The sequence below is a fragment of the Heliconius melpomene genome, chromosome 17 (genome assembly GCF_056956725.1).
Source record: "Heliconius melpomene rosina isolate 202511_hmr_F chromosome 17, ASM5695672v1, whole genome shotgun sequence".
Classification (NCBI taxonomy): Eukaryota; Metazoa; Arthropoda; class Insecta; order Lepidoptera; family Nymphalidae; genus Heliconius; species Heliconius melpomene.
In genome coordinates, this window is record NC_140405.1 from 13,813,097 (window position 1) to 13,828,876 (window position 15,780).

The 15,780-nt window shown below is 34.9% G+C and overlaps 2 protein-coding genes across 3 annotated transcripts in view; both read right to left on the reverse strand.

Moving 5' to 3' along the window:
- The window catches only part of sli (slit guidance ligand), an 82,139-nt gene that overhangs the window by 42,619 nt on the left and 23,740 nt on the right, over positions 1-15,780 (reverse strand). For both annotated transcript variants that reach the window (XM_085200484.1, XM_085200483.1), the window contains exon 2: positions 2,570-2,738. In XM_085200484.1, the coding sequence (XP_085056610.1) occupies positions 2,570-2,718 (149 nt within the window). In that variant the 5' untranslated portion in view covers positions 2,719-2,738. The remainder of the gene's footprint in view (positions 1-2,569; positions 2,739-15,780) is intronic.
- Positions 13,023-14,116, reverse strand: LOC146530454 (uncharacterized). The gene has a single exon (XM_085200749.1). The coding sequence runs from the start codon at positions 14,114-14,116 to the stop codon at positions 13,280-13,282; it is 837 nt and encodes a 278-aa protein (XP_085056875.1). The 3' UTR covers positions 13,023-13,279.

Below are 15,780 nucleotides of genomic sequence, written 5' to 3' on the forward strand. Positions count from 1 at the left end.
AAGGTTCGCTTAATATGGTTGTAGGTTTATGTAATATTTTTAGTTTCACCCTGTATCCCGCATGTAGCAGGGTGAGCAGAGGGATCCCACTTTCCACCGAATTCTAAAGACATTGCGTGTTGATTGGCGAAACTTAACGCTGTGCTTTGTCACGTTACCAGAGTTACACGACGTTGAGTTACGCCACTCGTCAAGGGTAACTTAGTGTCGCGACACTAGGTTACCTTTGCCTATCATGCCACATGCGAGATACTACGCTGAACTGTATATAGCAAAGAAGTGGGTAAAATCATTGTGTTACTATGTTTGAACTTTTTAGCATTATGCTGTATCTATATAGCAGGGGGAACAGTGGGAACCTTGTGTTAAAGCATGCAGCAGCATGCAGAGCCTAATTTTTGAGATTTAGCTTGTTGAGAGGTGGAAATTAATGATGTGCTTGGTTTTGTTATCAGAGCTACGAACCACGTTAGCAAAGTGCAAAACGAGTATATCAATAGTTCGAACCGATAACCGTCGCAATCGAGCACTAGCTATAACCAAAGGTAAAATGGAAATATACAGTATATTGTTACATTTCAACTTAAATAAGATTTCCATACATTATTACTATATTGATACACCCACAGACGTTTGTGTAAGGCTATATTGGGTACAGTCGACTATCAACAATGTTAAAGGCAAAACAAAATTGTTTATAGATTTTTTGACTGTCGCATTTCGTAAGAAATTAGTTCGTTCGTTAACTTAAATAATAATTCCTCCGAGGGCAGTGGAAATCGAATCCGTACAGTGGAAATTTACACAAAAAAGCAAATAAGTGTCCTGTATAGGCGGAGGGCCGACGATAGGCAGAGGGACACTAGTGATAAGACACTCCGTGCCCCATGCAACGATTTTCCAGACATTGCGATTTTACAAAAAAATAAATAAAAAAATAATAACACTTCTGTCACCGAATGTGCGAAGTTATTGCGTACAGTGTATTACACGCCCCTAGTTTATTGAGTATAGAGTCGACTGAGACGCACAGAGTAGTTGTGATACAGAAGTGTCTATTACATATACTTATATACTATATATTATTATTATTATAAAGCTAAAGTGTTTGTTTGGTCTAAAGCGGTAATCTCAGTAACTACTGATTCGAATTAAAGGAGGGCCTATGATTTTGGCACCGGTAAGCAGAGGGAACCAGGGCACCTAGTGTACAGTCCATTCTCATTAAGACACTTTCCCCACTTCAAATTCTGGGTGCTTTGGGCTATATCATATTATAATAATCATAGCCCATTGTCCCTGCGGTAAGAGTTACTTCAGGCATATATACATAAAATCTTAGTAATTTCTATATGACAACGAAGATATAATATATATGGATAAAGAAAAATAGAAATATTGCTTGAAACAAGTAGTCTACGCCTATCCTACACTCGCCCCATAACGTAATATGCTCGCTATAAGCAGTCAGCAATGTTCCCCTACCAAAAGCATACATCGACTCATTTTACAAAATTACCTATTTTACCGATAGTTTTCTTTTATTCCATCGGACGGAGAAGTTAGTCACTGAACTATTCTTAACAAGGTTCTATTACGTTTTTTAGCTTTATGCTATCTATATCCAGTCCATATTAAGGTAGGCAAAAGGAACTTGGGAACTTAGTGTTAAGACACTACGTTCCCCACTTTCAGCCGAATTCTTAGAGCATTGTGTCTTGAGTGGTGGAATTCAACGCCACGCTTTGCCTCGTTATCAGAGCGAGAAAATGAAAATTTTACATATTTCATACCCTGAGTGGGAATCGAATCCCACAATCGTCGCACCACTTCTCACGTTCTTGCACCACGACTGGCCTTTATTTATATTATTATGATTACTACAAATATAGAACAATATCTAAACTCGCGACGGTACGGTATTCAATTTATTGAGAAGCCATAGACATTCCATAAGGGACTTTTCCATTTATATTTATAGTGTATTATGGTTGGGGATGGAAAGGTTAACGCGAGGGTTAAAATTTGTGGTAAACTAAAGAAAACTTTTGTAAATGGCAATCAATTTGCTAGGGAAAGATACTTTATAAAGTATGGCATCAGTGTTAAAGTAGTGAAGTTATAGTGTAAGAGTAGGTAAATATGTTATCTAGTGTTAGATCACTACGTGCAAGATACGGCTAGAAAAAATTTAATCTGACATGTCACTCAGACAGTGACATGAATTTTTGGCAATTTTTGGCAGACAGGGAAAACGTAGTGTTAAGACACTGCGTTCCTCACGCTTCGCCCAATTTTCAAAACGTTTTATGTTGAGTGGTGAAACTAAAAGCCATGTTTGATTTTGCTATTAGAGCGAGGAAATTAAAAATAGTTCATTCTATCGAGCGAGAATCAAACCCACAACCCTAGCACCTATGCCGCAGCTCTACGACGGTCTCAAATCTTATAATATACAATACAATATATGTTCATATATATACTTCTGATATAATTATCACTTTTTTGCTCGCTTTCCGACATCATGAGGAAGACATCTTATATACAAAATAATCAAATCGCTACTCACAATCGATGGGCATCTATAGGTAGTCTCCTCGGGGCGTGCAACAGCGCTCTGTGGGCACAGTCCGCGGCGTTGGGCCGGCACGAGCACGCCCACGGGCAGGCGACCGCGGCCGCCACCAGCACCAACACTAGGAGGATGGCTCGACGCATGACTGTCGGAGCTAAGTCATCTGAAACAAGTAAATAGAGTTACATTTTGTTTTAGAGGCCGTCGTGGCAATGCGGCACAATGATTGACTGCAAGCTCGTGGGTTCTATTCTTCTTCGGAGGGGTGAATTATTTTCATTTCCTCATTTTTATAACAAGACAAATTCAGACGTTGAGTTCCTCCACTCGGCAGGTAATGTCTTTAAAATTCGTGGAAAAACTAGAATTGTAGTGTCTCAACACTAGGTTCTCTCCGCCATATTCACCATACTTTATTTATTTATTTATTTATTTATTTACAATTTATTGTGCACAATTACACATTAAGAAGAAAAAGAAGAGTATAAAAACGACAAAAATATAACAATTGACACACAAAAGGCGGCCTTACTTTGTGTAATATATCTAGATTGTATCTATATATAATATATCTAGAAAAATAACTCTACTTCTCTATACATATACCTACAACGTAACTTCTGTCAGACACATAATTTATTTAATATTTTCAATTACAGTTAATGCAATTAATACACATATGTATATTACATTGAAACCAGCTGTAGCACAGTAGCAGTCGTACACACAAGCGTGCGACTGTAAATTCAACAGGTTATGGGTTCGATTCCCACTCGAATGTAATATCTTCATATCCTAGCTCTAGTAAGAAGGCAAAGCGACGTATTGAGTTCCGCTACTCAGCACGCAATTCATCCAGAAATCGGCGGAAAGTGAGGAAAAGAAATAGTATAACCCTAACACTAAGTAATTCTGCCTACTCTACTATGTATATGCGGGATACAGCAAAAAGCTAAAAAAGGAACATACTCGTAGTCTATAACTATTTATAATTATACTTAAAGTTCAAATTAAAGTTAAAATAGCAGTTAATTTTAACTGCAGCAGTAATATCAAAAGCGCTCTACTAAAAGCCAGTAAGTATTCAATAACCAACACATTTCCGTTCCATATATAATTGTGCCACAGACCGTGCAAACTAACAGCTTGTTCACGAATTGTGAGATTGAAGAGTCATCATATAAGTTTTTTTTTAGTTTCATGATGTATGCCACACATTTCTTCCACTCTGTAGGTGGAAGGAACCTGGGAACCTAGTGTTATGAAAGTAGTGTACTACTGTCAAATGTACAGTCGCAAGCTTATGACCCTGAGCCAAAACTGGCCCTAAGTTTTATAAGTTCTTTATGAAAAATTTATTACTTTTTGAGCTTCATGCTTTTCGCGCATAACAGGGTAGGCAGAGGTTACCTTGTATTCACACATTCCGTTCCCCACTTTAAACCGAATTTTCGAAACAATGCATGTTGAGTGGTGGAGCTCAACGCCGCCTTTTGTCTTGTTACCGAAAGCTAACTTTAGAGCGGTTTCGACTCGTCGACCGTACTTTACATTAACGTAATATAACATTTGACGTTTGTATATTTGGAACACATCAAAAATTAGATTGAGTCCAGCTGGTCTTAAGTTATGGCACAAGTCGATTATGATAAAGCACAGAAACATCTTAGATAACGCACTTACAGGTTATCGCTCCTTAATGTATCTGAATGGGATTTTTATGATTTATTAAATAAGGTTACCAGTTCGATTCCGGGTTGATACATATCGCTTTTCGGAATACTATTTTTGGACGAAACTTGGCCATCTTTGTACTTTAAGCGCATATCAATGACTAGCTTTTACTTGTGGCTCTACCCGCATGGTAATAACTACAAGTGTGGGAGGTAACTCCGACCGCAAGTACAGTGAGTTACAATGAAATTATTAACGTGATGTAATACTACAACTAATAATAGCCTTCTACATATTCCTCGATGATCGGACTTTCTAAAAAAATGCCTTTTGTAATTTGATCCAGTACTTCGTGAGATTAGCGCCTTCAATCAATAAAATTCCTTAGCTTTTTATTATTATTTCAGAAATATAGTTATGAAAATTTTATATAAAAAAATTCTTTTAAAAAAAATATTGTAAAAAAGTTATATTTCAGTTTTTAGTCATTAAATGGTAAAAATACTGTCTTATTACCACAGTAAAAACAATATTTATCCGTGTGGCAATCGAACCACGATCGCCGTGTTTACAATCGCTATCTCCGTTAAACCCGCAAAATGAAGCACATACATGAAGTAAAAAAGAAACCAATTCAACGACATCACAAGATCATATATGATAAATTAATCGAAGCTATTACGAGGTCAAGTGATTGAAAGTCCACCCCATCGCGGGTTCAACACCCGGTCGAGGTATTTCTTTATTGTGCAAAGCTATTCAGGTTGCTGAGAGGTAATTAAAATTGAACTGACGAGAGATTTTATTGATTTACAAGCTTATTTATTATACAACTTTCATACTTTTTGTTAGCTTTGTGTCGCATTGGGATAGCTACTGACTTTAAACGTGACGGTTGTGGGTTTTATTCCCGGTCGAAGGAATAATAAATTATTTTCATTGCGTATAAAATTGATAATGTAACTGAAATTGTATGTACTTGTTCATTGTTCACTACTGGTATTTTAGTTATACGTTTTTATACGTACGTATACTTTATACGTTTTTTGTATGACCAACAAGGAACATCACGCCAGAATCGAATCTACAACATACATCACTACTAAAGACAACTTTACTTAAATTAAAAAAAACACAAGCATTAATATAAATGCGTCAAACCGAATAAACGTTTGACAGTTATAAATTATCTGTGACATTCGAATAAAGGTGTTGAATTCAAATTTGGAACAATGGCGTTTGACAGTTGAATGCTTTCGTGCAATGGAAGCGGGGTTTTTTTGCCTTTCTTTTTTAAAAATTTAAATGGGTTATGGAGTTAATTAAGTAGGGTTCAAGTAATTAGTGTGAGAGTTTTTATAATTATGTGACATATTGAATATTTAGTGTAATGTTATAATGTCATGTTGAGGCATTTATGGGTGGGAAAATATTTTTGTATGGTATTTTAGTGGCAATGGTGGGATAACTGTATGGTAAATAATTACAATCAAAAATAAATTATACTTGTAAATTTTAATGCAGGTGTTTCCCGGGTGTGTTTAAACGAAATTTCAGATCATTAAAGAGATTAAAAATTGTCATATTATATTTTTTGACTCTAAGATAGACTTACTTATCTGTAATTTCTAAGATTAATTATTACGCTTTAACTAGTAAATTATTTAATAGATTATCTTAACTTTCTTGTACATCTATTTCTAAATCTATAATAAAAAATAACGACTTAGAATATTTTTCCATTGTTATTTAAAAAAGGATTGACGAAAACTTTTTAATGATGGCATAAAAATATTTTAGTGGCGGTATTTTGATAACTTTAACGAAGAAAACCGCGGTTAAAGCTAGTAAATAAATGAACCCACAACCCTCGCCAACAGGTACTTATAAAAAAATACATTTTACCTGCCATTCCAATTTCACAGTTATTGTGTAACGTATAAACAATAAGTTTTATCTTTGTATTGAACAATACGAGCGCGAAATTTCGGTAGCTTTCGCCCGTCCCACATACCGTGTTCAATTGTGACGGTAGTTCTGGGAAATAATTGAAATGTCAATATTACAGGGTTTAACGCCGTATTGGCGAAGTGGGATATGGTCTGAGGGTACTCGGTTATTTTACGATCGATCCCTATTTTTCTTTTTTTCTCTTCACGTTGTCAGTTGTTCTTCAAGTGTACACTCCATTACCATTAAGACACTTTCGTTTCCCTTTTCCCGCCGAAATTAGCGTGTTGAGTAGCGGTACTCAAAGTCGCGTTTTGCCTCTTCACCAGAGCGAAGAAATGAAATTTTTATTTGCTCAATCTGGTAAAAAGACAAGATGTGGCGTTGAATTCCGCCATTCAACATCCATTATCTCGAAAATTTGGCAGAATATTGAAGAACGGAATGTCTTAACACTAGGTTTCCTGTCCACCTCGCTATATGGGAGAGACAGAGTGAAATTAACAAAGAAGGCATATAAAGCACCCCGTTTATTCACTCATACTAAACGAAAGCTGCAGGCAACTTGGCAATCCTTTGAAACCCTCTCAAGCAGAGATCAAAAGAAAGAATTAGATCAAAATGTCATCGAAAATACCTGCATACTTATATATGTATTGTATAGGAATTTTGAGCACTCTTGCATGTATGAAGTGTCCTTAATTCATTTAAGGGTAATGTTCTTTTCTAATTGAATAATTAGAAATGGGAGACTGTAAGGGCGACGGTTGTGGATTCGATTCCCACTCGGGGGAATTTATATTGTCGTACTGGGAATAAGCCAATGTTCAGCGATGAATTTTTCTATACAATACATAATATTCCGAAAATTTGGCAGTATGTAGGAAATAGAGTGCCTTAAGGTTCCTCTGCCTAGAGTGCTATATGCAGGAAAAAGCGGGTATGTGATAAAAAAATATGTAGAAATCGTCTTGAAGCATTCTCCCATAATCATCAGTCAATATTCTTAAATAATTTAAGGGTCGTGTTCTTTTTTAATTAAACAATGAGAAACGGTTTTTTAGTTTTCAAGCATCTTTAACAATTTGGGAGTTTCATTCATTTATTCTTCACTTAAAGGGTTCCGTAGCCCAAATAAAAAAAGACAGAATCCTTGTTGGACAACTTTGATATCCGTCTGTCGGTCTGTAAGACGGTCAAGACCATTCTTAAGGAAGAATCATATAGTGTAAACTGAAATTATGTATTAAATATCTGCCTCTCCCTTGGAACACAGAAAAAATTAAGCTTCGAAGTCGAAGCAATCAAAAGATACGAGCCTTTGTATCGTTTTTTGCCGCATATCATTTGAAATTCCACGGAATCATACCTTAGTGAAACAATGGGGTATTATGTAGGATATATCCCGTGGACCTACAATTATGAAATTTGGTAAAGAGAGAGAAACTTTTCCTACTTTGCTATCTTATATTGATAACGGTGGAAGATAAAAAATCTATTAAATGCAAATTCCTGCGGTACATTTCGCAATGTATAACACAAATTGGCAGTAGCTACTATAACGAAGGGGCTCTAAGTGAGACGGACGGACGACACGCGCGACTGTTATATTGTACAGACGATTGGAAAATATATTAAAAAAATATATATAATTAAGATAATTTTTTAAGCAGTTTTCGTTTGAGGCTCTCGTTGTGCAATGTGACGATTGAGGGTTCGATTCCCACTTGGCGGGATGAATTATTTTACTTTCTTCGCTCAGGTAACATGGCAACGCACGGCGTTAAATACCGCCAATGACTAGCCAATTCCCTTTCATATAGTTTTATATAGTCACAGATAACCCAAGTTACGTTACTACGTTCTCCACGTTCCGCTCATTTATAAAGTAATGCGTACTAAATGGTGAAACTTAACACCTCAATTTATGGTAATTTAATGACAATTACATGCTAATTGACGATCCTGAGAGCAAAATGTAAATCACGTAGGTTGTTACGTGCCATACAATCGATTAGCGCCAAGAACTTCTGATTCATTCATTGTTGATTTTGTAACAGCGAATAGGAAGATAGAAAGATAGATATTTATTGATGCGTAAAGTCCCAAGTTCACATCCAGAAATAAAAAAAATAAGTAATAATAACTTTTCTTCACGATTGTACTCTAACAATACTCCATTCTGATTGCCCGCTACATTCACTTAATTGTATCCCAGTTGCGAGTTACACATACACATACATACATACAGAGCCTGTATCTTCCACATACCTACATAATATGTATGTACGACCTGAATGTAATTGAATGAATGAATGAAGCAATAATAGTCCACCAGAATTCCGCGGAAAGTGGGGAACGGAAGTGTCTTAATGGGAACAGGTGCCTTAAAATTAGATTCCTATGTGCGTGTATTTTAAAAAATAGAACCAAGTTCTAAATGTTATGGAGAAAAAATCATTCATTCAAGATTCAATTAAAAATCTGTTAGAATTATATTAGCCTTCATAATTTGAAAACATTATATTAAATTATAATGTTTTTTAGTTAAGTGCATTCTAATAATGAAAATTGAAATTTTCATGTAATGAAAATTTATTGTTTCTTGAGAGTGGTTTTAAATGTTTTGTTAAAAGTATTAGAATTCTAAGAGGCGAATCTACCCCCAAAGAAAGGTTGTGGATATGGCCACTCAAATGGGCCAAGTATGAGTTCTTTTTACATAAAGAAATTTACTACTAGGAGTCACAGTGGCAGCACTTATCTCTATGTTAACAGCTTATTAACCTAAATAAGCCGCGAAGTTATAAAGACTAAAAAGTTTAAATATCAATTTAAAAAAATAAAGTTTAGCTTTCAATACGACTAAAACTTAACGTTACAAGTTCGGAAGCATATCATCGATCAAATTTATCAAGTTGAATATACTAAAGCACTTTGAATGTACGCTAGAATGGTTAGGAGCGGATGGTTCAGAGATTTGAGTAGGAAATAAGAAGTGTGGGTTCGATATAAAATAAAATCATTCTTTTTTCGAATTTCACCATTTAATTTGACTGGCAGGGAAGCGAGAGAGGATGGAGCGCCAAACGCGTACTCTCTGTACCTCTTTCGCCTCTTCGACTATCTTCAACGCGCACATATATACTATACTATGCTATACTCGTTTATGCCAATCTGGGGGTCCAAATACCTTTTTTACGTTATATTCCTCTAGTATCATCGGTAGTGTTTACTGGAAGGTCAAGAGAGTAGTCGGGAACAGAGTAACGTATAAGCTTTCTTCTGTAGCGTCACAATGTATTCCTCATATGGCAGGGTAGGCAGAGGGAACCTTGTGATAAAATATTCCGTTACTTGTTTTTCGACAAATTATTGAGATATTTCGTTTTGAATTGGGTAACTGAACTTCGCGCCCTGTCTTGTGACCAGAGAGCTAGGCTCTCAAATGAAAATAATTGATCACGCAATCGATTCACGGCACATTTACCCTAACTATGGAAATATATCCTGAGACTCCTGGGAACCTCGCGTTAAGACACTCACACTAGGTTCCTAGGTTACCTCTGCTGCGTGATGCTAAAAAACAACAATATCTTAGCCCAAGCTACAGCTCCATCATGATGCGCACAGGAGCTAATACATCACCCGCACGTCAGTTATCTCGTTAGATGCGATAGCAATGATTTATATGACATGTTGTAACGTACGCTTGGCCGTTTAAAGTTTGTATAGTAAATGTGAGCTTCAACGGCCGCACCCTCGTTTTTATTTGTTTTACAGGTGGTAGTGGTGAAGACTTTAGTGATGATGATGATACATAAAACCCTCATGCATAAGGATAAGCAGACGGAACCTAGTTTTAATACACTCCGTTCCTCAATTTTTCGAGACTAAACTAATTAAAAAAAACCATTCGAACCAGTTGTTCCCGAGGTTAAGGCGTTCAACAAACAAATTCATCAGCTTTAAAATATAAGTAAAGATCTAGATTTCAAGTAAAACCGGCATCCTTAACTAGTTTTATTTTTATTCTTTAATACAATTGTATTGACGACGCGACGCGACGGTACGCAAATGGTTGTTGTCCAAACAAACATTTACTTATACGTCTCTCTATTATGCTGGCAAGTTTAAATATTCCCACGTTGACACTTCTTAATGAATGCCTCACTTTGTTTCGTATTGCTCAACTGTTTGATGAGTGGATTTGCTTAATACTATATAGGTAGTAGGTTCAATTTTGGTTGTTATAATTATTGGTCGTTATAATTATTAATTTGAAGCAACCGTGGCGTATTGGGAAAGAGTGGAAGTGAGTTGAACTACGCCACACAGCAAGTAATGTCTCTAAAGTCAGGTATAACATAAGATACGGATTGTTTTTAGCATAAGGTTCACTCAGTCTACCCTGCAATATGCGGGATACAGCTACAGTGAAGGTAAAAAAATAACTATTAACACTTTTAAGACTTTTAGAGTCACTAATGAACAAAAGACAATTAAAAACCACCAACAAAAAGCTCTAAAAAAATTATAAACAACTAGAACAGAGCTGATAATCTTCAAACAAGCTGGGAGCTAAGATACCACAAATAAGCATATTAAACTAACACTCAGTTATCGTCGGGGGCTCACTAGAGAAATTGGTCACTAAGTCACTGACTACGTTTAACAAGATGAGGATACAGGAAGGATGCATGTCAGCTTGATTGGCACGGCTTTGGGTATCTTATGACATACTTTTGGCATAATCTTAGCGTTTGTAGATAATATAAACGCTTAAGAAACCGACCTTTATCATTTAACCGACTTGTGAAAAGTGAAGTTAAATTCTTTTTTTTTATGATGTAGAGTAATTATGTAGCTTCTGACAGGCAGACGGAAGCGGCTTCAAATCTATTTATAAAGTCAAGAAATATAATTTCTTCTATATTCTAGTTCGTTTGATAGATTATACTTAGATTATACTTTTGGTTGTAAAACTAACTAGGTCGGGTGTCGAACCCCCGATATCCGTTATATAATTCCAAATGACATAACATTGTGCCGCTATGGATTTCTTAATTGGGTGAAAACGGATGCGTCACTGTATTACAAGTTACAACGTCGTCGCAGCAAATATTTAAACTTGTAATTAGGCTATGTTCAATGTAGAGACAGACAGATGTATATTTTAACACATATATATATAAACATTTGATACTAGAATATATAAAAAAGATATCGTATCATTTATTTTTAGGGTTCCGTACCTCAAGAGTCTCTTGGAAGAATTAAAAAAAATCAAACTTCTAAGTCAAAGTAATGAAAAGATACGTTACTTTGAATAAAAATTGTGTTTTTGCATATTGTTTAAATATCGCAGCATAATCACTAGACATGAAGTAAATGAGAACTTTCACTACTAATGAAGGTAAAAATCTGAAAAGTGAAAACTTTATACGTATTTCATAAAAAAAATCATTAAAAACTTATATTCGTAGTTAATTTCATACAAAATGAGTGCTTACGACTTAAAAAAAGTCAACTTTTACAAGTTGTACGTTGATATACAACCCTCAATTGGTACGGAACCTTTGGTGGAAGATACCGACTCGCACTTGACGTCGCCTATTTTTTGAGATATTGCGCGTTGGGAGGCGGAATCCAACGCCGTGCTATGTCTAGTTACCAGAGCGACAAATTAAAAAAAAAACATTCCTCAAGTTATAATCGACCCCACGACCACCATCATCACATTTACGGCCAATCACAGACGCTGTGCTGCGTGCCACAACCACCTCAGCTCAATTATATTCGAAAAAAACAAATCCCGAGTCTTAAAATTAGTATAATATATACATAAAAAAGAAGTTTTTTTTTCAAATTGCTTAACATACGTCACGTACGAGATTACTTTTTACACTTGAACGGTTTAAATGTAAAGAATCTGGGACCTTTTGTTTAAAATTCCACTGTACTATAAGGTTATAAGTTTCAAAATTATTTGTTATATAGATTAGAGCTTATTAAAAACAATTTTGAGAGGACTTTGAGTTCTATATCGATGTGAATAGGTTTGATTTTGCTCAGCAATGAGTACCGGTTCAAATCCACGGTTAACGAATGCCTTTCAACTATTTCATAGAGATTGTCAAACTTTTATATGAAGTAAGTAATTGAGAAGTTATTTTAATACGTTATACCTTTGTATAAAACTCTTATGGAACTATCTGTGTAGAAAGTTGAAATTTGGCGTGATAACGACTGACTGGTTGTAGGTTCGATTTCGAGTTGGAGGAATTAATTATTTTTATTTCTTCTCTCTTCACGCATACTTGGGTTCCTAGTGTGAAGTTATTCTGCTCCCATTAAGACACTTCCGTACCGTCCCCCTATTTCCGCTGAATTCTGAAGGTATTGCGTGTTGAGTAGCGTAACTCAACGCAGCGCTCTTTCTCGTTACCAGAACCATGATCTCTCTGATAAAGAAAACAAATCGCAGCCTTGAGCTCCCTCTGTTAACATGCTGCTGAGAGTGTTTTAAAAGTAGGTTCCTTCTGTGTGCGGGAAACTAAAAAACAGAATGAAATTAAATCTAAAAGCGACAAAACTTTGACAATAGCTGCAGAAACCGAACCTCCACTTGATACCATCAAAGCGACAGTCATAGTATGGAAGGACGTTTTTTCTATATTTAACTTTTATCTTTTTATAGATACTTTATACCATTATGTCGATGACAGACGTACAAACAAACTGACTACTGTTCTTATAGATATAATGTGTTTTATAATTATCCTTGGATATTAGGGTGAACAGTAAAACTATAACTAGAATTGAGTTGCTCTGAAAAGAGATTTATTACATAAATAAATGTTCACACTTTTACAAATATTCTTTAACCTTAATCTATTACAAACTCACCTGAAAAGAGAAACAACATTTAAAGCTATTGTTTCACCAGTTCGTATTAATTAAATATTAAATATTAAAATATATTTTTCTCTTTAGTTTTTAAGAGACGTCAATGATGACATTGTCACATATGAATGTGAAAGAAGTATCACTAACTTCTTTTACATCTCCCCCCCGGGGTTAATCATGTATTCCTACTGGAATAAGTTTTGTAATATGGAAAAGATTTGACTGTAACTTTTTATGACCCGTGTTTACTTTGTAAATTGATTTTGATATTTTCTCTATAATTTGATATGGTCCAATTTTCAATTCATCCAGTTTTTTTCGGTTTATCCGATTTCCGTTTTCAACATAAACTGAATCTCCGACTTCTAATTCACAATGTCTTCTGTGTTTATCAAATCTTTGTTTGTTATAATCATGTGATTTTATACTATTTTCCAAGGCAATTTTTCGGTCTCGTATTAGATGATGATTCTGTATTTCATTTTGTTTCAGTTCTTTTGGTAGAATGTCCACATTTTTCCCTTGCAGTAAATATTTTGGGGAGAACCCTGTTATACTATGTTCAGTTTCGTTGTATCTTTCCGTGCATTCATGAGCAATAGTAGTCCAAGCGATCTTATTTTTTCTTTCATTAATTTTACAACGAATTTTATTAACCAATGTCTGGTTTAACCGTTCATTTAATCCATTAGAAAATGGTGCATTTACTGCAGTGAATACTATAGGTATGCCTTCGTTTTCTAAAAAATATTTAAATTCCTTTGAATTTATGCCCGGATATTGGTCCGATAGAATCAAGTCAATCTTATAATCTTTTGTTACTTTTTGGACTAGTTTAATAAAGTCGTTTGCATTCTGAGTTTTGGATGTCAAAATGTAGGCGTAGCGAGTAAAGTGGTCTACTAAAAGATGTAAATACACTTTGGTTGAACGCGTACCACCGAATCCACCTATGGTATCTATAGACACTATTTCGAACGGATACGTGGCAGGTCCTAACTGAGACATTAGTCCAAACTTGTATGCTCCTCTCGATTTATTTTTTATACAAACGTCACAGTTTTCGCATATTCTTTTTATGTTGTCTAATAAATGTTTAGCTTGATAAAAGGGTGTTATTTTGTTTTCCACTTGTTGTCTTCCTAAGTGGCAGAAGTAGTGATGAAGTTGTTTTATAAAATGTTTACTGAACTCTTCGCTTAGTATAATCTTTTCATGTTTTCCGGTTTTCTTATAATATATGTTATTTTTAAAGATAAGTTTTTTTATATTCTGTTTTATTTCTTCGTTTTTATTTTGATCTTGCTGTATGTCTTCCATTTTTACAAAATTGACGACTTTTAAACAACTTTCTTCATTTTCACATGGTTCTAATACTGGGTTTCTGCTTAAAGTATCTGCCTCTACATTATATTTTCCCGGAGAATATGTTATTTTAAAATTGAATTGTGACAAATAAAATGTAAGGTCTCCCAGTTCCTCATCCGTTCTGGCTTTTATATTCATGTTTTCTAAAGGTTTGTGATCTGTAAAAACCGTGAATGTTTTTCCTATAAGCCAATGTTGCCAGTATTTAACTGCTTCTTTTACAGCCAAACACTCGAGATATATAGCTTTTTTCTGTTTTTGGGAATTGTTTAATTTTTTGGAAAAATAGGCACAAGGTTTTTCATCTCCGTTGGGTTGAATTTGTTTTAAGATCGCTGCTATGCCTTGTATGCTAGCATCTGTATAAATATGTATTGGTAGGTCTGGATCAAAGATGGCTAGAATTGGTTTAGAACATAGAAGTTTTTTCATAGTATCAAATGATTCTTGACAGTTATCAGACCAAACAAATTTTTCTCCTTTTCTTAATAAATTATGTAATGGATCCAGAATTATTGACATATTTGGTACATACTTTCCATAGAAATTTATTTTTCCCAAAAATTGTCGGACGTTTTTTTGTGTTTTTGGAATCGGAAATTCTTTTATAGCAATTAAATTATCTTTTAGTGGAGTCACCGTGTTATTTTTGATTATGTGTCCTAAATATTTTACAGAGTCTTGTGCAAAATAACATTTCGTGAATTTCAATTTAAAACCTTCTTTTAGGATTGCTTCCAGTAACATAGATAAGTGCTTTATGTGTTTCTCAAACGTTTCTGAAAATACTAAAATATCATCTATGTAATTGACAGTAAAATCTGACAGTTTATGCTTTCGTATGATCGTACTCAAGATTCTCTGAAAAATGGCGGGTGCAGTTTTTAGGCCAAAAGGTAGACATGTCCATTGATAGTGTGCATTCTGGGTAACAAATGCAGTTTTTGGTCTATCTTTAATTTTAAGAGGTATGGACCAGAACGCTGAGTTTACATCAAATGTTGAAAAAAAATTACATTTCCTTGCTTTGACCATTAAATCCTCGATTAAGGGAAAAGGCTGCGACTGAGGAATAACAATTTTATTTAATTCCCGAAAGTCTATACAAAGCCGCGATCTCCTTCCTTCTTCTTTTTTAAATGCTAGAGTTACCGGAGCGGCAAAAGGGCTATATGACTCCTCTATTAAATTATTTTCTAATAATTTTGACACTTGATGTTCAATTTCTTTCATATCCTCAATAGAGCATCTATATGGTCTCTTACTACAGTACTTATCTATCAGGAGATCAATGTGTGCTTCGT